The following is a 23,729-nucleotide window of genomic DNA, read 5'->3' as shown; positions in this document are numbered from 1 at the left end:
CTTCCTAAATAATAAATACACCAGGGTATTGTAAATATACAAAGGGACACGGATGTGGGTGCCACTAAACACAGTTTGTTGCAAAGTTCCCAGTGTACCCCTCTGCCACAGGAACTTTGAAAAACTAACACAGACAGCATCCCTGACCAGGAACATTTAGGCAATAAGGATTATTTAGGCAATAAGGGTGATTTTGACATTCATGTACTACCAAAGAAACACCTACAGTCTTGACACTGCAGTGGAAGCAGTAGGATACACCTATGATGGGTGCATCATCATAGCCACTATGCTTGTTAGAATCTACCTAATGGGATACAAGGAAAAAACCAGGATAAGACACACTATAACCCACACCTCGCATAAGCTAAAGCGACACAGACACCCCTTTACAACTCTAGTGTATCTGCAATACTAGTTTTTGGAGATGATGCTTTTTGCCTTTTTATACTTTCTTCTGGATTAATAAACTTTATTACTCAAGGGTCTATATTTGAAATTTTGCCACATAAATCTCAACTGCAATCTTTTTAAAAATCAAAGCTGCTATGACTTATTCAAAATCATGAGATTTCTTGGTTACAATTTCTTCTTTTACGTCAGTTCAAAACTCCATCATTAAACATGCCATTCTGTCCTGAAATCTTTGACGTGGCTTTTCCTTGGACATCTGCTGATTTTTTGAGCATGTCTGAATGCTCTCCTTTATTTCTGACTCACTATTTTCTTGTAAATGCTCTTTTCAGTTTCCTCAAAAGTACTTGCTGCTTGTACTGAACTTTTTGGCTTCTTAAATAGTTCTAGCCCCTCTATCTCTGTCCTGCATGCTGGAAACGGCTCAATGGTGGATGACAGATTCCCTTTCTCTATAGTAATAAAAGCTGTTAGTTTTATTGCCTACTTTGTCGTGAGTTTGGAATACCAGCATAGCTTCTTGTATTTCATCCTTTCTTTTATTCCCCAGCATTCCCCTTATTTCTCGTAAATTTCATGCTCTAAGACAGGTTATTTGATTAAACTCTTCTTTCCTACAGTGAAACCTAAGATGCATATGTAAAAGCACAGTTTTTAATATTCACTGATTGAAATATAACCATGCTAATACATCACTGAACAAAGGCCAAGAGGCTAAACATTTTACATCATAGTAAAATGTTAACCTGTCTTGAGCAGCAAAAAATTAATCCAAACATACAGCTTCTAGAGTATAGGTTGAAGTACCCTTTTTAGAGAAACACTGGAAAAAGCATCGGTTATGGTTAGGGCTTGTTACTAGACACAAATAAAACACTTCATAAAATAGGATATGACAGTGAAAATAAAGAATGAGGGTAGCTAGGTGGGGGTGTCTAGAAAATACCACCTTTGAAGAACTAACATGTCAAGTATCTCATTCTCCCTGTCTTCAGAAGTAGATATTCCCTTCAGATCCTCACAGCTGGCAACTGGAAGTAGGAAAGCTGTTTGCATTACACAACACATTGAGGAGAGTCAAGTGAAATGAAGAGAATGGATAAAAGCCATTCCGAGTATTAAAACCACAAGTCTTGAAGTCAGCACTAATAAAAGAGCCTTGCTCTGGGTTCATCTTGAAAACATATCCAGTGCCCTTACTACATCTGAAACAGGTTGAAAGACAAGGAAGCTAGTAGAAGTCAGCTGTGACACTAGTTGCATTCCACCTGGTATATCCTAACGATGTTAGTCCGAAGAGATAGGTTTGGTTAAATTAAACTTTGGGCCTTTTAACTCCAAAAGTGTAGCTTTTTACCGACTGCCCTACCTGCTCTAACAAATCCTTCTTCTGGTTGCTAGAAAGAACAGTCAATGGGAGAGGGAAAGGTAGTCTCCTCAGTGATGCCTTGCTAACACATGAATAAAGCAAGGCACATCATATGACTATCAGAAGGGCAGGCAGTTACCATCTTCTTTTATTAACCTCTCTCAAAGGTTAATACCACTTGATGAACTTCCCACTTTCAATCGCAATCCATTTTTGGGGGTAAGAGATCACTTTCTTCCATGTTGCCAAAAAACTAATACACTGGTCAGTGCAAAATGCTGGTAATGCATTTCATCTGCTAAGTGAAGAGGCTTTCATACTTGCTGCCTAGTGAAAAGAAATATTAAAAAGATGCCAAACCTAAAAGAAACTGAAGGTTGGTAAGCCACACCTGCCAGTATTGATTTCTAGCTGCTAAACAGAGTAGGCTGAGCAGTCATACAGCTGGGAATTTTACACCATGTCATCACAGAGATGCCATGGATTCATCCTGACAAGTTGAGAGCAACGCCTCTGATAAAAAATAGTTTTCCTTCTCTCATTGATGAGAGAGTAATTAAGGAAGGCTTGTATCTGACTCGGGAGCTTCCATTTACTTTCATCTCTTCCCTGATGGAAGAGATGCCATGTCTGTAAATAAAAATCACATCTAGCAGACATGTTTATGTTCAAAGTAAAAGGACATTTAGGTTCCAGAGAGGGCCCCTTCCACTAACAGTTTCACATATTCACTCCCTTCAAAGCAGTCCTTCCCATGGAAGAGTTAGGGGATGATTTCCAGCCTAGATGTTGTATGGCATCTGAGTGTACTAAGGTTACAAGTGAAACAACTGGTTAGGAGGAGCTAAATCCATAATTTATGTAACCAATTAATTAAAATGGTACTAAGAACTCTTGATTGTATTATTAAGAAGTTTTAAATCACATCGACTGTGATGTGATGGGTTTGTATGAGATAGTAGACATAAATGGATACTAGAGTTTGTAGGAGTCATTTTATTTTGGGAAAAATGTACCACATGAATCATATAGCACAGTAGCGTGATCAGACTGGAGAAGTCAGTCCCTAGCTAAGCAGGTGTTATTCACTAGAAAATTATTTTTCAAAAATACTCAGTGATTAAAAAGGGAATAATTAGATTTCATCTCTGTTACAGGGGCCGTAAATAAGCATCGTTAAAAGTTAATTATCTTAAAAAAAAATCAGCTAACTCAAAAATATTGGGAAATAACTAAGAATAAATTTTTCTGCAAGGAGAAAATCAGGTATTTCTCATGAAAATAATTAATGGAATATACAAAGAAAAGATATGCTAAAGAATTACAGCAACAACAGTGAAGAAGTGGCTAAAGTACATTTTCATTTGTAGAAAATCCTCCAGCATTTTTTCTTCCCCAATGTGTAAAAAAACATAATGCAGTCACTTGCTAATGAATGATGACCTATAGGAAATCAGGTAAGAGAGCCAGCACAGCACTGGGTTTATGTCTACAGTTCCAAAGCTAGAGATGCATTCAAGTTGACATGGAGATTCTGCAGCAATTTACCACTCACTTTTTTTTTTTTTTAATTTTTAAATCTTGTACTCTCCTTCTGGGAAGGAAAAAAACCAACTATCGTTACCCACAGGTTGCTAACTTTATGTAGCATTTACTCATTATGTACATTAGATAAATATGTGTGAACAAATAAAATTATCCTTCAACCCTTCTGGTGTTGCTGTGAGATGTAGAAGCTTAGCAGTCTAAGAATAAAGGATAGGGACAAACTAATAGAAAATGCTAATAGTCTCACAGATTGTGGTGTGCTTGTTTACCTGGGTGTTTATTAGTGGGAAGAAATTTTGGAGACAGAACTATATTGCCAAAGAAGCCGTGAGATAAGGAAACTCCTCCCCTATCAGCCATCCTGGAGTCCTGGGTTTCACCAGAAACCTGCTAAGGGCAGATGGTGAGGGATCAGCATCCAGAGCCTTCAGCATCTGCTGTAGCCAAGTTCTCCATTGCCAAATTGTTTAATTTCACCCATGTTTCCATGTTAACGATGCAGCCTGCAGATCACGGGGAGGTTCTGCAACTGCTCCCTCCTACAGCGGATTTTGTAAGCCTCAGAGATGGACCCATATCGCCTGAAGGCAGAGATGGCCTTTGGACAAAAACGATCTTGAAAATATAGGCATTGATTATTTAACTCCTTTAATAACCTATCTTCTTCAGGGACGGGTACACAAAAGGCTCAAAAAGTCACAAAGCAGCAGTTATTTCTGTGCCTCAGCTTTTCTATAAGGCAATTCGATTTCATTTCAGTGTTAATCTAGAAACCAGAAGATGGAACTGGCATAGATCCCAGAGGACTACCAATATCCAGTGGCTAATGTAAGTAAAAAAGCCAGTGTAAAGAGTTCACTAATGACATAGCTTTACCAGAAAGTTTTATCCTAAAAGACTTTGAGTTCACTTTGCCTCAAAGACACACACACCTCCAAGGTGAAGAGATGTACTAACTAGTCATGGCTGCAGCAGGGACTCGGAAGAAATAAATGCAAAGAGTTCAAGCTTTTCATGCTCTCATTGCAGATAATTGGACTCATGGTTTTAGCTATCGTCAATATACTCACGATGTTTACTAGGAATTAAGAACATCTGTTGCCCACGCAGGGAAGAAAGGCCTGAGATGGAAATTAAAACTAAAACGAGCAGATGAAACACTAGGACACAGAGGTAGCCCACAGCTTTAATTTCAAATAAAATCTCTCAACTTGAAGGGTTTGAATTAAACTAATCTATGACCTTCCTAACACTCCTTGATTAGAACCAAGGATTGCTATCTTCTAAATATTATTTCTTATCTAGCTTAATGTCAACTAAAAGAAAAATACAAGAATAAAAGCTGATCAGTCTGTAAGAGGAAACCCAGGGACATATACATTTTTCATGATGGAAGTTGGATACAGAAGCTATGAAAGAATATTGACACTTTTTCTTCATTACCAGAAGCAAACAGCTAGTTGTATACTCAGATAATGCAGTGATGTGCACTCAGATAAAAAAGAACAGAACGTTTCAAGTATGGACAGCATTTGTGAAATATATATCAGTAGGAACACTCTTTGTTCCTTGAACTAAAGTTGCAGAAATAAATGAACCAAATTTTTTCCTCTTAGGCTTGTTACTCTGGGTTTTGTCTGTCCTAAATGAAAATCCAACTCAGTTCATGAACTTATACAATATTTACAAAAGCACAAGGAAAAAGTTGTTCTATATTCCTTATGAAGATCACTAGTACCTCCTGCAAGTGAGCTAGAGTGCCACACTGTAAACTGTCAGAGCTCCATCGATCTCAAGCACATTGCAGATTTACACAGAAGATCTTAATTCCCTAGGAGAAACTCTAGCTTTGCATTTCTTATGAACCAAATGCTCTCTGTGCTTTTCTGAGAGGTATTTCTGGAATGAAAAAATACTGGGTTGGGTATTAGTTCTGTTACTGCTGATGTAAATCTAGATTAAATTCACTGTTGAACACCACAGTAAAATTTTCTTTCACACATTTTCCCCTCTCCTCTCATTACCAAATAAAGTAAGCAGGGGGCACTGAGCAGGACCAATTGCTTGTTCTGCGTGCTGTGCACACCAGAAGTGGTTTTTTCCCTCCTGTCTTCAGTGTGCAAGCCTGTTTCCACATTTACGATAGGAAAACATACAATCAGTCTGAATTAGGGAGCTACAAATAATACAGTTCTTGGAAAATGAAGGGTAGCCTGCATAGTGTCTTAAAGTACTTCAAACACCAACTTGTTTGGCTTTTTTCCCCTTGGCAATGTAAAACAAAAAAAAAAAAGCCACACACCCCCTGAACTCCCCAAAATAATGCCAGTATCCTCTTCAAAGTAGCAATTACATGGTCAGGAGGAAGTTAATAAAGACTCCTGCAAACCTAATGGGCAAAGAGACTATAAACCAGAAATGCCGCTGTTAGGTTTCATCTGCTACAAATTACTATCCGCCCTTGTGATACTATTGATATACTATTGATTTGCTTGCACTATATCAAATTTTAATCACCATAAACCATCACCTAACACAGTTCTTCCACTAGCCAAGTGTTCTTAGACAGTAACTGATTATTTTGGGTGTCTCCAGAAATTATAGAACCATAGAATCACAGAACAGTTTGGGTTGGAAGGGACCTTAAAGATCATCTAGTCCCAACCCCCCTGCCATGGGCAGGGACACCTTCCACTAGACCAGGTTGCTCCAAACCCCATCCAACCTGGCCTTGAACACTGCCAGGGATGGGGCAGCCACAGCCTCTCTGGGCAACCTGGTCCAGTGTCTCACCACCCTCACAGTGAAGAATTTCTTCCTAATACCTAATCTAAATCTATCCTCTTGCAGTTTAAAGCCATTACTCCTTGTCCTATCGCTACATGCGTGAGAGACTGAAAGAGTTAATGTCTCAAACATTGTGGTGGGGTAGGTTCTACATAAGGACGAACTCTGCAAATGAACCCTGCGTAGCAAGGAACCCTGGGTGAAAACAAGCCGATCAGCAGAGGACATCAGCAACAGGATGGGGAGGGTGAGCTGGAGGGCGAGCAGCTCTGTGTTCTGATGTGCTGAGCCGGGCAGCTCACCGTGCGTGGCCAAAGATCAAACGACGGTCATGTCTGCAGGGAAGGCGAAGTTACTCCCCAAATGACCCCCAAGCCCACCGACCCATTTCCTGAAGGTTCTGAAAGCACAAACCACACATGACACCTACATAGCCTAATGAGTTCAAGTGCCCGCATGAATGAGGGGCAAGGAGATGATAAAAGGACAAAACCTGAAGTCCCGCATGTGCAAGCCCACTGGAACTGGACCCCTCAGCTGACTGGATCAACGCCGGACCCAGGACCAGTGAGATCTTTTTCTTCTCTTTTTTTCCCCCGGAATGCCTACACTTTATCCCTTACTTTACATAAACCATTGACCAAGTCTGGGACTAGGATTGAATCCAGCTGCCCCTGGGCTCCTCTCTGAGAAAGAGTCTAGAAAGCAAGGGGGTCTGCTCCAAACCTCAGGACTCAACGGGAGGGCTTGCCTTATCGTCTTCCCTGAACTGATCCCCAAATAAGCAAGGCCTCTAGCATGTGTTTGGTGATGTATAGTTAACACCTTACACAGTTTACTGACATAGCTTCATGCCAATTTTTGTTGCAAGCATACCAGTTTTGGTGGTGAGCATGCTAATTCTTGTGGTGAGCAAATAAAAGTCGAGTTTTGTGAGTTAAAGGTTCCCTGGTGTCGTTTCACCTTAATCCTGACCTGGGAATCGGCAAACCTGAGTCATCATCCTGAGAAACTGGGACGTGACAGAGTGCTCTTGTAGAATGTCCCTCTCCAGCTTTCTTGTAGACCCCCTTTAGATACTGGAAGGCTGCTATAATCATCTTTACATTTGTATGAGATGAAAGTGATAGATACATGTAGGCTCCACAAAATTCTTCACAAAAATTAATTCATGCAAAATTGGTAAGGCCCTGTCTTTTCAAAAGATTATTTTTAGCTGTTTCAAATGTGGTGCTGCATCAGTTCATGCTAAAGAACAAAAATCCCTTTTGTTCCAATTCTGTGGGAAATAAGTTTCAAGAAAGAATAATGCAACTGGATTTAACTCTTGTAAATGTTCACTGATCACCAAATGAAGTCCTTCCATAAAAATATCAAAACCCCCAAAACTTAAATCATTAGTAGAATCCTCTTGGACTTTCCCCATCCTTGTGAGGAGGGAAAGCCTGATCCAATCCACTAATTTAACTAGAAGGCCCTATAATCTGAATTTTCACAGTTCTTAATTAAACTTCAAACATGTTGATGTTTCCTATTGAAAGCAACTAAGCAGCTTGCTATCACGGCTCTTAAGAGTTTACTGGATGCTGAATTTCATCTCCCAGGAAAACTAGTTGGATTTAATAATTTATTTTTGCAAGAAACACTCCAGAGGACTAACAGTTAAAACCAAGGAAGCTTTACTAAACAGAATAATAAAAATTAATTAATTAGCTGCCATATAGTGTTTTGATAGATGCATTGAATAAGTCTGAGCTGATTTATCAGTCAAGTGCCTTTGTGTGGTAGGTATTAGAATTATCTGTCATTAACCTTATGCTACAAATGAAGGTGCCTGGATACAGAAGCTAAATGACTTCCCAAGGTCACATTTGAAGCTGGCAATATAACTCAGGCATTTACTGACTTTCAATCTTTAGAGATAAATTTTTCAAAAACATTAAAGGGATTCATGAGGTAAAGATCATGACCTGGAAAGGCACTATCACATCTCTAACTTCACTTTCAGAAAGCAGAAAAGTTGAGAGATGACAGCTGAAATATGATTTGAAGAAAAGGACTTAGCCATCCAAGCCTGCAATGGTACCCTCTAAATTCTGATTTTTTTTTTATTTTTTTTTTTTTTACCCCAAGTATCTGTATGACAATTTGAGTCATTTTGGATGATTTACATCGTAGTTAAGCTAGGTTTCATTCCTGAGATGCTCTGCCTTCTCGGACTCTGGAAGGAGTCGGAGACAAGGTGGCTTCTAAACATAGGTATCAAGTTTCACGGGATGACACCTTACTCTGTTTCCAACATAATCCATAGACAAAACTGGTTGTCAGTGAATGTCTAGAAAAATGAGAATGTGGGTTTTATTCTCAAACGAGGTATATCACAGCAAGTCAAGTGAAAAGCAAAAGACAAAATGTTATGATAAGAGGTGGGGAAGGGAAAATACATAAATAATGAAAACAGCTCTTAAGAGAAGTTTTAAGTATTCCGCAATATAGACTATAAAAGAAAGTTAACTTCCATAAGCCTCATTCTTACAGGATATATTTCTGAAAATGTATTCGCTATGCAAAGAAAATTTTGCCATTTGTATTCATCAAATACCAAGAAATGCATTTTTTTTTCCTCAGAATGGTAAAATGTAGCTTTTACATAAAGAAGTATTAAAACATGGGTTATTTTTCCTGACCTTCTAATAGACTTTCTATTGAGCTTGGTAAGACATCCAAGAAATTCAGATTCTGATTTTAAAATTAATGATTAATACTTTAGAGTTTTCACAGTATTGGATTTGTAGTGCCAAATTCCTCTAGCATAAGCAAGTGCAACTCCACATACTTCAGTAGAACTGTGTTTGCATATATTAGCAAGCAATCCTGGCCCTGTGCCTGGGAAAGGATCTTACATTTCATAGTCACTTGATTATGTCTCATCTTTAAACCACATTTTACTATTTGCAAAATACTTGACCCACAAAACCATAGAAGGCCATCTGCTAAGATACCATTGTGCATCATTAAGTAAAAATGATGAAACTATTTTAGGTGCAAAATCTAGTGTACAAGGGACATAAAACTATTCCAAATATTTATTTTCTCGTGCAGTCTGATGAACCTGAAACTTGGGTTTCAAAAGTCCACTTGCACTAGAAATTCATTTCGTCAAGATACTTTATTACCCAAAAGAGAAAGATTCCTTACAACTAAAAGGCTAAGATCCATCTAAAAGAATGCAGCCTTGGAAGGATGGACCCACAGGCTAATACCAGATGTCAGAGACATACAAGAATCAATTAAGGATCAGCTTCTAGCAGTCTGGAGCATCCTAAATGCAATAGAAGTGTTAGGTATTAGGGCCAAAGCATCTCTTGTAGCTACCATCATTGTTTTATTGATGGGGTACCTAAAGATGACCACATAGTGTTCAAAATCAGTAACCAAACTCTAGTTTGGTCTAAAGTACAAGTCTAATGTAATGTTAGTCTTGTAAAACCAAAGCTAGATAACTATAACCACTCTGTTGGGTTTCTTCCAGTTGAAGGTGGTTTGGGTTTGGTTTTATTGGGGGGGGGGTGGGTGGATTGTTTGGGGTTTTTTTAACTATAGCCTTTAAAAAGTATTTTTCCTCCTTTTACGTCACTACCTCTTGTTATCTTTTTAAAAAAGATCTACTTAGTTATTTTAAACTTCTAAATAATGCTATTAGACCTGTAATTGCAACACTTTGTTGCAAATCTGTGGAGGAGGGGACTGCTATAATACTAACCACATATGTTCATTGCATATTATGTATAAGGTTACAACTCTGACTGCCACTACAGTCTTACTATGACTATTGCGAGGGGTTTTCTGTTTGTTTGGTTTTTCCTCCCTTTATATACCTACTGGCTATTTCCTTTTGCATTGCCACAACTCCAGTTGCGAGGCGGCAGTAACAAATCTTTGCACAATACAGAGGGGTCGGGACTGAAAGCTGCTGACAGTCCTGTGCTCGTGCTGCAGATAACAGTAATAAACCTTACGGTATTCAGCATTGTACAGAATCCACCCACAGCTTTTAAACCCTGGGACTTACCTTTAGGTGTCTACAAGTTAAGTACTACAGCAAACAGCTGACTCCCAGACCCGGAATGAGGTACCGTGACTCCCCGTTTTGTACATGGGAAGAGCGAGATGCTCCACAACTCCAGCACCTTACTCCCACTAAAAACACTCCCCGCACACATAATTTGTCAGGGAACTGTCTAGCTTTAGTCAACAGCAACCAAGAAACCCTTACTGCTTGCTTCAGCTCAGGTACCAGAGGATTAGGATGATTAAGAACAGAAGCCATTCAAAGGTATAGTTCAATACTTGTCAAATCAGTAGTTTCCTAATAGCATTTTCCTCTGCTAAAGAATCCATGGCATGGCTAGACAGAAAGGATGTTGCAAAGGGGCTACATATTCTTCAAAATAATGCCAGTACAGAGAAGTCAATAATGCCACTTAATATTATCAAGCAAGTCACCAAGTTATATTTGTCTTCAAGAAATACAAGCATTTTTCATAGTTCTTGGTCTGTTAAATGGTAGACTGAGATGAACATTATCATTATTTTATTAAAAGTCCACTCAATGAGCATCCAGGTTTCAATCATTATGTTTTATACTCCTCATGGTAGAATCAAGTTCTCAACATCATCCCTGGAAACTTGAAATTATCATTTGATGACTTTACACAGTACGTCTCTTCAGAAAGAGAAGATACTGTATCTCTCTCTATATAGAATCATAGAATCATTTAGGTTGGAAAAGACCTTCGAGATCATCGAGTCCAACCATTAACCATTCCCACTAAACCAGGTCCTGAAGTACCCTGTCCACTCGCTTTTTGAATACCTCCAGGGATGGTAACTCAACCGCTTCCCTGGGCAGCCCATTCCAATGTTTGACAACCCTCTCAGTAAAAATTTTTTTCCTAATATCTAACCTAAATCTCCCTTGCCTCAACTTGAGGCCATTTCCTCTTGTTCTAATGTAATATATGTAATACAGACCTTTCAAGAATAAATATAGTCTTAAGTCTATGCCTTCTCTATATGTCCTTTTCCTTATTTTAGTTCAGACTGACCAGCTCCAATGTCTAGAGCAGCCTTTGGCCAGTACCAGATACAGTATTGTGAAGCACCTATTTGGCTTTTTACTGAATAGAAATTAAGATCTATCACGCTGTTGGTAAAGCTGAACTGAAATCTACTTCTTGTTGCTCATGACTTTTGACAAAACACTGGAAATGCGATTTTTAACATGCTCAATTGCTTTAATGAGCTATCAAAATACAGCACACGCTCCCCTCTGCTAGTCCTTCCAGACATTTGCTGTGCAGCAACGGCGATAAAGTTGACCAAAACTTCTGAAACCTGTATTACAGAAATGCTACCTCTAACATTTCAGCCAGCGTATAATTTTTCTTGCCTCTCCTTGAGAAGCAAGATGGAAATCTAGCTGTGTCAATAAGGTCACTTACCTCGACTAACTTGTTGGCGTGTTCACGGAAGACCTGAGCATACTCCTTCACTTCTTTCTCATTACCGCTTTTTGCAGCCTCAATGAGAACCAGTAATGGGACATTGGTCTCCAGGAATGAATCCGATATATGATCCATTACTGCCTTCCGTAGCTGTGACAAAAGAAAGCAGACCAGTAAATAAAAGGAGAATTATCAGGATACGTTCCCACTGTATTCATTGGCTACTTATATTTAAGCATTGATGTGTCGCATCTCACAGCACTGCATGGAGTTTGGGCTTTTTTCTTGCTTTCTTTCCTTCAGGCAAGCATACAAATACCACTTAAGGACCTAGGCTCTGCAAAACCCTCCCGAGATTCGTGCTGACATGCATCTAATCCTACTGGACTGAACAGATCTATATAGGACAATGGTGATTACCCACATAATACATTGCAAACTGATGAGAATTGAAAGCTGCACACCACTTGAAAAAACAGTTCAGCTCACTTAACAGCCAAATATGGATTAAGGAGCTTAACTTCAAGCAACCATTAAAAATATTAGCCTGAATATTTCTAAGCTTTCTCTAATTCCTGCCCTGAATAGTATTCTACGCAATAATGAGTATTCCATTTAGCACATGCCTTGGGCTTTGTATTCTGTTTCAAATACCTCTAACAGGTATAAACAGAAAACCTTTCTAAGCATTTTCCAGGTGGATTAGAGAACATACTATGATTTAATCCAAAGGGAAAAAAAACATCCTACAAGTTACTGAAATTTAAACACCTGTTATTTCATAAAAACTTCTGTTTGAAACAATATTACTGTAAGAATGATGTCACTAACTTCTCTACCTTGCTAATAACCACTAATTAACAATCAAACTTCACTAGAATTTGAAAGACAGCCAGAAAGATGACTGAAATCTTAAGTAATTCTTCCTGGAAACTTCATTACTGTATAGGAGTATGGATCAGAAACATTTTTAGCATGTTTTCTCCAGCTTTTTGGTTGTTAAAAATGAAAACCTGTGGATTCAAACACAACACGCTGAGAGCTATTCAGCCTGGAGGTCTGGCTAGCCATTAGTCTCCTTAAATCATGCATTTTTAGTTAGATGAAACATCAGGAAAGGTAATTTTCTCTATTTTGCAGTCCAGACAAGAAAGCTCTAGCTAGACAAGGTGTCATCAAAACACCCAATCATACTGAAAACTGGTATATTGTTAGGCACTGTAAATACATGATCCAAGATGCATTTGCTGTTTAACAGCAGCAATTGTCAGCTCTATTTGAATGAGGAAGCTAACTCTGAATATTTCCATTCAATCCGTGAGCGGTGCAGTACAAACAAGCAAAGAAAAATAGCATATAGGTGCTCGCATGAGGTATTCCTTTTATTTCTGTTACAACTAAAACAGCCAGTGTATTAAGAACAGCAATTCTTAATTCCCCATAAAAAATAATTCTACTCAGATTCTACCTGGCAAGTATTTTTCCACTTCCAAAATTATTAAAGGTACTTAGGATAGCTAACATGGTGATACATACAAATGGGAGGGGGAAAAGACAAAGTAAGAGAAGAATATATCAGAGACCTACTAACAGTTAGGACGCTGGTGTGTGTTGCTACTACCCATCACATTTTCACCTTGTGCTCTTTGGTTTTTTTCTGTCATCAATCTACTGAAATCCACTTGCTGACTCTTATTTTATTCTCATATTGAAAACTCTTTCAGACCATCCTTTGGGTCAGCTTCCACAGCATCTAATACAATGAGATCCTGATCCATTAATAGTTTTTGTAAGTATCGTACCAATACAAAGACAATACTAAGATTACTCTAAATATATCAAAGCATTGCAAAAAAAAAAAGAAAAAAATACACTAAGATGTTAAGTTTCAGCATATAGTGCACCACTATAATAGAGGCTATCATTCTGCATTACACAGCTGATAGATTTCCAATCATTATGTATATCAATCCTTCCCTACTAAATGAAGGGTTTCATCTATAGCCAGAATTAAAGGAGAGATACTGCCAGAGAGGGTTCATCTCATGTTTGCTTAATCACCCTCTGCAGACGTCCGTCTCCCACCACTTGCTGAGAAACTCTGCTCCCAAGTCAGATGCCTCATTTCGGTACCTACAATTCGAATTTTTGAAGCCGATTGTCCCGAAATAGGCCAAATGGTAGCATTTCCAAAGGAACACACAAAGGTTCAAAAAAATCCCATGTGGTTTCCACCTCGTTCTCAGGGAAAAAGCCTTAAAAAAAAAATCCACTTGAGCAACTTCAAAACATGGCAATAAAACCTGCTGCCCACTGCACTGAAAAACCTTAAAGGGTTAAATGAACACTGACATTTTTCTGTTTATATCGTTCCATAAGGAGGTATCTGTTTCAAAGGGTTGTGTTCAATGAAAAAGCAGTTCAATTTTTAATCAAGGTTAATGTGATATTATAGATCTGATTATAACAATATGCCCCATGGAACTGTAAGAAAAGTCTCAGGATGTTTAAGTACCCAGCTCAGTTTCATCAACATTAAATATCAGTCTACAACTACATACCAGAAATCCATAAAATGGACAGTAAGAGCATGAGCTAACCAGCACTTTGGGGTTTACCATGTAATTACCATATTTACCATTTGTAAATATATAATACAGTTTAATCTGAATCAAAATGAATGAATAAAATGGATATCCTGTTTCTAATGATAACTGTATGTTGCCGTCTGAGGTTCATAGTTGCAGCAGCTGGAAAAGAGTCTGAATTCTGACTGTCACAGGTTTGATAAATATAAAATTAACAAATTCTGTTTTCCTATGCTGTGTTAATCATAGATGTCAGTAGCTTATTTCTGACCCCTCTTGTAAACATGCATTATAATTCCTTCAGAAATTGGTTATCTGAGTTTTAGGACGCCCTTGCATTGAAGTTGAAAGGTATAGTTAATGGTTTTTATATACGCAGGAGACCACAAATTTTGCTATCCATCACCACAGGCTATAAAGAATGACTTGACAAAATCATTTGTTAAATGTGACAGGAGTATGAACATAAGACATTCATCCAATAGCTGAAATGGATACATGACAAGGTAATATTAATTGCATAAGACAAGACATTTAAAAGTATTAGCTCAGCATTACCAGTCTATTTGATCCAATTAGGGCCATTCATCAAGGTAAATAACTACTGGAAAACTAATCTTGTATGTTCCTCTGCATACTGCAAAGTCCAGCCAAAGTGATGGCTTACGCATCCAGAGATTTTACTGTTTCATACAACTAACATCAGTTAATTGGAGAAGTCTGTGACTTGAATTTAAATGGTCATAAAATGTGCAGCAAAACCACGTCAAGTTTTATTCTAAAAACAGCATGAGATCTTGCGCTTGTACATATGTTAACAAATGTCTTTGCAATGCATCTAACCTGCATTCTGATGTCAATATTATGCACAAATTATTACTCATAAGACAATGCTTTAGTTTTTTTTTTTCCCCACTGAACTTTTAAGTTAGAGGTGAGTTCAAAGCGTGGGTATTTTCCACTACACAAAACAACATTTTTAGAGGAGAAAGCACATTAAATAAACATCTTGCTTAATTCATTTTGTCATTTATTAATTAACATATAATAAATTTGCCAGACCAGTGCAAAGGTATAAAAGGGAAACACCAAGACCTGCAAATATTGTTAAAAGTGTGAATGATGTACCACAAAGCAGATTTTACGTTTTTCCAGTTCAGTCAATTTAGTCAGTTTATGGTGCACAGAGTCAGTTGCTGTTTTTGATAGCATCATGTTCTACTGTTCTAAGCAGTATTTAGGGCTGTTTTATCATTGTCAGTTCACAGCTAGAGTTGAGCTCAAAGAGGTTAAACTGCCCACTGAAATGATGTTTTCCATGGCTATATAACAATTTTAGAAGCAAAATGTCTCAGTGCTGCTTACAGTCTAGTAGAGAATTAAATGTCTAATCCTGACATTGGAAGGTAAAGTCACAGCAGGAGATTAATGACTCTAACAGATTGTTAAACTTTATAAAGACTGGCAGTATAAAGCTATCTGTAACAAAAGTTTACCAAGGAGCACCTTATTCACCATTTTCTATTTAACATGCATTACAAGCTGAACCCGACTCCAGTTTGCAGCTGCAGAGCACTCCCAAAGAGGTATTAATTTAATTGATAGAGATGAAAATAAAGCCGTCTCCACTGCAGTTAAAGTGTGTCTCCTCCAATATGTTGTGAAATTGAGTTCTGGAGAATAAGACAGCAACCATTAGGAGCTACTGCAGTAGAGTGCTAAAGAGAAAGTCTCAGTCGATTCTGCACACTAACAACCCATGAAGATGTGACCAAAAAATGGTAGATTGGGGGATGTGGACGCTAATGCCATCAATTATGTCTTGATCGATTAAACAGCAAAAAGATTAACATTTAAAGAAAGTATCACACTTGGATGCCTGAACTACAGATTTCTGGAATATACTACATAAAAATATTTAAGATTTGAGCCTAAGATAAAAAGTCTGGAAAAAATGCTATTACGAAGACTGATCATACTTCTTCATATATTTCTCTCTGTGTGAGCTTTCTTTTCTTTAATGAGAAACTTCCCTAGTCAGGAAAAGACTGGGCATGAATTTACTAAAGGAAAGCAACTTAAAGTGACAATTTTTGACCAGAAATTTGAAAGACCACAAGACACACACGCAAAAACCTTCCTCCTAGTCATAGGTCACTACAAAGGATTCCTCAAAATGGTATATGCCAGAAGCACAGAAGAACCTAGTTACCAAGTACTTAGGTCTTAATCCTCATTGATTTAACTTTTTCTTGAGGTGGGGGGCAGGGTCTGTGTGTGTGTGTGTTATCAATTTTTGTGACTTAGAAATTCTATAATGCCTTTTACAAAAAATATTTTTCGGCAAGAGGAAGCCTTGGGCTTGCTAACAACATTAGAGCAGTTACATAAAAGTAGAGAAAAATTTATAAGCTTGGGGGACAGACATCCACATACACCCCAAACATATGAGTATAATCAGGGCGAGAATTCTGTCTTGTTTGATGTCTGGATAGACCAATAAAATCCCAATGCTGATTGCAGTGCTGGGATAGTACAAATATTTATTATTTCTAACAATACAGAACAATACAGGGCATTAAAAGGTAGAGGACAGTACAGAGATTACCATAAAAAAATTTTGGAAAAAAACAGAGGACAGAAATACAGGTAGGGACTGAACAGTTAGTCAAAAGCATTAGTGAAGTCAAAATAATCCAGAAGTGAAAGACAGTTATTAACTTTTGCATTCTGTACGACTTGGGAGGATAGAGTTATAACAAGGAGAACACGGAATGATGAAGTTGCAGAACAGGACATTACACGTAGGAACAAAGAAGGGAAAGATTGTAGGGGGTTACCCCAGCAGAGAAGAAAAGGGATAGGACTTTGAAAATATCCTTGTGAAAACCAAGGAGGACTGTAAAGTGTCAAAAACATCACGGAGACTACAAGCCTAGAGGGTCTGATGCAAAAGAGGTGTGCCAAAGAGGAGGGTAATGAGGAAGAATAAGAATCATGGATTAAACCGAAAACCACACCACCTTGTGTATCTTCATGTATCATCTCAGGTTCTGTTGAAATGGTATTTAAAACAATTACAGTGGCTTTGGAGCTTTATGTTTTTTTCTAAGTAGAGTAAATAAAAACATAATTGGGGACAAAACTGTTTTGGGGAGGTTAAATAGCTATTTGGACACAAATGGGAAGGAAGTTGTCTATGAAAACCTTTCGTGAAGTTATCCTCACTATGATAAGCATGCATAGTAACTTCACTTAAAAGCAGGTAGATCCAATGAGCTTTAAAGGGTTAATAGAGTAAGTGCTACACATGTCACCTTTGCATTCCCACCTCTCCCAGCCGCATGAACAGGCTGGCGTACTAAATATTACCATCAGCTTCTCCAAGACCCAGAGATTTAGCTCCAATGAAAGCTGACGACAGCTGTCTTTGGTAGACCTATCTATTGGAGTTCCGGACAACGGCTGAAACAAGATTAAAAATTGATTCTGTTCTGCAAAAATGGATTTCTCATCATCCTTTCCAAGAGTCACTCAAAGTCACAAACTGATCCTGCCGCATGGACAGAGATGATTGATATCTGATATTATCAATTATCATCCATACCTTTCAAAAAAGCCCTTACTGCAGTGAGATCACAGCCTGTTTTGTTTTTTTTTTTCTTGGGTTTGTTTTGTTGGTTTAATTCTTGTTTTGGGTTTGCTTTGTTTTGTTTTCTTCTCCTTTGCAGTAATTTCTACAAAGCAAAAACTGAAAACAAACCTTTTTATATTTCTGGTTGCTTAATAACAAGCAACAATTAACATTAAAGACATTCTATAAGACTTTAGAAATATTGTTACTGAGCCAAATTAACGTCAATTAAGAAACAAATGCAATGTTGAAACCCCATTTGGAAATTAAATTCTACGTACTTTGCCATTGCTCATAAATCCATTAGGAGGACAGAATTATACAAGTCTTTGGAAAAGGACTATGTTTTCCTCTACATTTATAGTGCTCCATACCTCATGGTACTGCATTATCGATAAAGAACATCAAAATTTGAAGTTGCCTTTGTGAATCCAAGCTTTTATAAGTTACTTTAGCTGGTGTGACTCCAGGTCTTTCTCTAGCTGACACTACAGAACAATGAAAGCTTCTTTAAGTAAAACTATCATCAATAGAAATTTCTTGGAATAGATTTTGGGGTTTTGGGGGGTTTTTTTTGGTTGTTTTTTGTTTGGGTTTGGGGGGCCTTGAGTAGCAATGTTATAGACTTCTGTTGAGCTTCTCCCACATTTACAGTATCTCTCATTAGAGGAGTTTTTAAAACTCTATACTTGTTTCTCTGCAGTGATTACAGAGCTAGGCATCTTCTAAAGTTCCTGGAGTGAGGACAAAGATTTGTTGAAATATGTGAGCTTTTAAGACAACTCATTATTTCAGGAATAATAGACAAAGAATGTGCACTAATCTACTCTAATGCAATATAGCTGTCACTAAGTTTTGCCTCATAATTCCTCACAAGCCACTTTGAAAGGCCAACCCTCTGTGCTCACAACTTCATTCAGTTTAAAAAAAAAAAAAAATCAAGTCCCTATTTCAAAAAGCAAAAGCAGCTATAGCTGCTATACTCTTTAGATTTTGCCAGACAAAAATAATCCATCACGAGTATTATGTTGCAGATCAAAGTTTCCTTCATTTGATGAAAATGTTACACACTGTAACCTTACACAAAACTACCTGATATGGGTATAGTTTCCTGAAATATGGCACCATATGTGCATCAGTAAACATTATGTGTAGAGTAAATTAAACCGAGCCTTATAATTAGGCAGTAAGGAAATTACTGCAGACCTGAAAGAGTAAATCAGCAGTATTAAAACACTCTCCATTTCCTCTGAAGCACTTCAGAGCACCATAAAAACCTCAATGTCACAGTGATAAACATCTAGAAGAAATGCATTTTGAGGGAGGCAAAGACACGTACATTCAAATAAGTTCAAGTCAAAATCACGAATAAGTGCAATTTAAATAACAGTTCATTGTCTCTAATTTTTTAGATTAGATTTTTAGACATTTTTTTCTAAAAATCCTTTCCTAAAGGAAATACACCAGTTAGTCTACCAAATGGGAGCAGACAAAAAGTAGATGCAGTATTGAAGAGCATGCCAGGGGCTTACAGTTCTTTTAGTGCAAGCTGGTGAAATTCAGAGTATGCCTACTTCTGTTGCTTTAAGGAGTGGCTATAAATTCAGTGGAAGCTGAAAGAGTAGAGGACTTTATCAAGTGGAGTATTACTACCTCTGCTTTATAAGCCGGTATTACACAAGACACCTGTCTAATAACTTTGTACAAACTGCTAGAGAAACCCAGTAAAAAAGTACTGATGTACACACAATGTGGCGCACCCATATCAAATGAATACAAGAAATAAGCATGTAGTGCTGGCACAGAAATAAATCTATATTAGCATTTGATAGACTGCTTTCAGAAAGCCGGCTTCCAGGTTTGCATATCAAAAGCACCAGAGTCACTGCAGGTGAAAACATAACCTATTAAGCAACAAGGAAAAGGTGATGAGTTTCTAATGAGCAAGGGCTGGTGCCACAGATGGCCTTAGGTTCAAGGACATGGAGATTGACTTATGGCTGGCTCCCTTTAAAAAATGCCAATATTTTGCCAAGAAGCATTTCCATGCAACAGAATGGGGCAATATCGCCAATCACACTGTGCTTTCCCTTGGCAACAGCTGATAGCTCATCTTTGGTAATACAGCACAACCTTAGCAAGACTCTTGTGGATCATCTATTTAAATAAGACCTTGCTTCAACTTTGCCTTCGCAAAATAAATATTTACTAAACATTCAGACAAGATTAAATTTTGAAGTTACAACCCTCTTGGTTATTCTGCTACTACTTAACACTTGCACGACGTTCTGCACCTTCAAAATGTTGCATCAACTCTCTTACAAATTCTCGCAGTGTTATGTGAGTTAGGCAAGGTCCATAACCCTCTCTCTGTGTTTTTAGCCCTCCTTAAATTATACAGAACTCAAATTAAAAAAAGCCATCTTCAGGATTTATAAGCTTAACCAGTCTGTAAAAAAGGGCAAATCAGAACCTACTTTTATGGTAACGAGAGGCAGAACTTGCTTCCCCAGCCCTCCTAATGACAGACCTATTGCTGCAAGTGTTGACTAGCTCTAAAGCTTGAAAGTAAAAGGAATATTCAAACAAACCTACCTTTTAGGTGCCTGTATTTTGGGGGGCTAAATTCAGACATAGTTTGTTTCTGACTGCCCACATATGAAGAAAGATGAGCTTTTGCAAAATACATCCTTGAAACCCCAAACCCCCCTCTGAAGGGGAACTCTCTATTGACTGTATAGGAGATTGAAGGAAAACCAGCTTCCTTATATTATCATCCAATTTCTATAATTGACATCAGCTGGTGTGAATACTCAGGGTTCTCTTTTTTCTTTTCTCCCCGCCCCCTCAATAAGAGTTTTTATTTCTTTGGGTGTGCTGTTCAGCTTCTTTGAGAAGCTGAAAGGAGTTGGTTATCTAATATCTATTAAGTTTGATTAGAATTAGGTTGACTGTTTTCTTTTGAAGATCTCGGGTTTGTTTTGCTTTCTGAGCAGTCACACTTCCCTTGGGCTTATATCTTAATGCTGTGTACCTCTTAAAGCTGGTACAACACAGAATACCTATGTTGAGGCAGCTTCACCTTCAGAAGCAACTTTACTTTTCTGTGTTTCAGATTATTCTTCTAAAACTGGACAGTAACTCTTGCTTGTCTTCATACAGCATTGTAGAAGAGAGAGAGGACAAACAAGAAAATAAGTCAGTAAATCACGATTCAGGGCAGCAAGATTTAATTTCTAGGTGCTGCTGGCCCTTCCTACAGCATTTGACAAGTCATCTGCTCTGTATATGAGACAGTAGCTTGGCTGCAAAATGATGATGATAACTTTTCCTCTCTTGGAGGGGGTCCTGTGTTTTCTTCAAAGTGTTTACATACTGTAAAGAAGCAATGTACTTGAAGAGAGATTTAAGGCCACAGACTGAAAACATTATATAAATATCTATCCATAATATAATTTGCATCGTATGGGTTAGTTGTGATAAAGTCTGTTCCAATGGAACACATTTCTTCAGTTTTAGGTGTCCCTTTAGTCTAATTGCATGAGCTAATATTAATGTTTTTTATTCTGAGAGTCTCTCTAGAGTCTACATCAATTTTTGGCAGGTTTCAAAGTGCTAAACAATTTTTTTTTTCCCCACAAATAGCATTCACAAACAGTAGTGATACAACTTAATCTAAGTGGAAGTGACTGACATAAAGAGCAAATGGAGATATGCTGCCTCTCAAGAGCTAGAGAAGAAAGTTATGACAAATAAGCCTAAGAACATCATGAAGCCTGTTATCTAATTCAAACCGTTGTAACCCATATTAAAGAAAGTGCACTGAATTGCGAGTACTTTCGGAGACCTATGAAGTAGGTAAAAACTGAGTATGATCAAGAAGTTCTCCCCGAGATCTTTGTTTTACTAAATTTGCGTGAATAAATTACAGGAGGTATTAGTCTCATCAACCTTTAACCTTTTGAAAGTTTGACTTGTAGCCTAATATAGCTACCAAAACAGTACCATCAAGGATTAAAAGATAAGGAGTATAATAATTGTAGCTGTGCAACTGAAGGGAGGTATGCTAGAGAATATGGCTGATAACAGATTAATGAATACCATCATGCCCGTAGCCCACCACGTGTCTTACAAAGGAATTTGCGAGAGCACAGCTTAGCACAAGGATAATGTAAACGACAAATCAAAGATACATAAGGGTCATGTGAAAGGATGTAATAACTACATGCTACATAAAGAATTGATTAGGGGTATAGAAAGGGCAAATATGACTTGGATTTTTTTTTTTATTTTTTTTTTTTTAATTTGGCTGCTGCAAAGTATGTGACTGAACAAGTCTGAGTGTGTGGCTGGTAGAAAGACACCACAGCACAGTCATTATTAATATTAGTTTATACCTAAATGGTGAAACCTGATCCTGAGTACCCAAAAGCGTGTCACCATTCCTAGGGTGCTAGCAGTGGCTATTGGGAAAAAGCAGACACTGGGAAGAAGCAATTAATCGCCTAACCTCCATCAATATTCATAAGACAGAGGGACACAACTCATCCAAACCAATACAGAAGTCATGGAAGTGCCTATCTTTTGGCTTTCAGCCTACAAAGTAGCTGAGATTAAATAACCAATAACACGGACAAATTACAGCCACATGTGAAACCTGTTCTTGGAAAATCATATGGGAAAACAAGCCACATGTCACTGTAGAAATCATACCAAAGGGTTTATTTATGGATAATAACATGCTATAGTTATACGATCCCAATATTACTAGCAGTTGCAGCTAACGGAGTAAAACAGAACAGGACTATAGTCTTGACCATAAAGGCTTTTGTTTCTACACTGGTTTTCTGAGGAAATGAGGCTCATGACAGTAACTCTGTCCCTTTTTTCAAACACTTTTTAATCTGTTGGCCAATTTTAAAACCATCTGACAGACAGAAAAGGTCTTGAGGATGCTAAACAGCTGGAGTTTGATGAAAAATTGTCTGGGTAGGAGAACGGTGACCCGAATTAGAGTCCTATGGAGGGAAATTTGTTATGTGAAGGCAGTAGCTGGCTGGCCAGCAAACCACCATCGGTACCAGCTGGCCGACCACCGCACAGGTACCAGCTGGCCAGTTGGCAGAGCAGGTGCCAAAACCAGTCTCACATCTTCCTGCATTTCACCGCCCAGCCTGGCGTAACAAGTGAGCTCCAGCAGATGAGGGAGCAGCAGAGAGGAGAAGGATAGATGTGGGAAAATGAGAAAAAATATGAACATCAGAGACCATAAGGGAGGACCTGAGGTTACTGCTCTAGGAAGCCCCATACAGACAGTAAAATGCTATGGAAAGCAAGACTTCATCAGTTCAGCTGTTGGCAATTTTGTTTTTCAGTCCTGTGTCTACACAACATGTACTCCTCAGAGCTTTGTACGATGTTGTCTGGAAAAGACAGTCTGAGAAGAGGACATTTTTGATAAAAAGCAATGCTAAATCAGAATGTTTTGCCTCAGAGAGTGGTGTGAAGAATTCATCTAGCCATGAGAACAAGTCATTTCAAGTCCAGGAATGATGGCAGCTTTCCCTATTCAAAATCACCATCCTAGCTACTAACTGTATGTAGCTACTAAGAGGATGTTGATGTTATTTTGCTTTTTGTGGTACCTGCCCAATAGGTTGAACTGGATTGCACCCAACAACACATAGTCTAAGGCCACTAAACAATAATCAGATGGCAAAAGATACCTTTTGATACTGCACACATAGACTTAGATAGCTAACAATAGCATTAATTTCGATTAGACGTCCATTCCATTAAAACAGAAGCCCAGGACATCAGTCTAAACATTCAAAGTACTTATTGAAATGCAACTGGTAATGCAGTTATTTCTGGACTTTCTT

The 23,729-nt window shown here is 38.0% G+C and overlaps 1 protein-coding gene across 3 annotated transcripts in view; it reads right to left on the bottom strand.

Annotated features, from left to right (window-relative positions):
• The window catches only part of CTNNA2 (catenin alpha 2), a 559,270-nt gene that overhangs the window by 98,508 nt on the left and 437,033 nt on the right, over positions 1-23,729 (bottom strand). For all 3 annotated transcript variants that reach the window (XM_075047974.1, XM_075048065.1, XM_075047894.1), the window contains exon 9: positions 11,623-11,775. In XM_075047974.1, the coding sequence (XP_074904075.1) occupies positions 11,623-11,775 (153 nt within the window). The remainder of the gene's footprint in view (positions 1-11,622; positions 11,776-23,729) is intronic.

This window comes from Buteo buteo, chromosome 1 (assembly GCF_964188355.1).
Source record: "Buteo buteo chromosome 1, bButBut1.hap1.1, whole genome shotgun sequence".
Classification (NCBI taxonomy): Eukaryota; Metazoa; Chordata; class Aves; order Accipitriformes; family Accipitridae; genus Buteo; species Buteo buteo.
The sequence above is the reverse complement of the archived record's forward strand: the minus strand, read 5'-3'. Positions and strand labels throughout refer to the sequence as shown.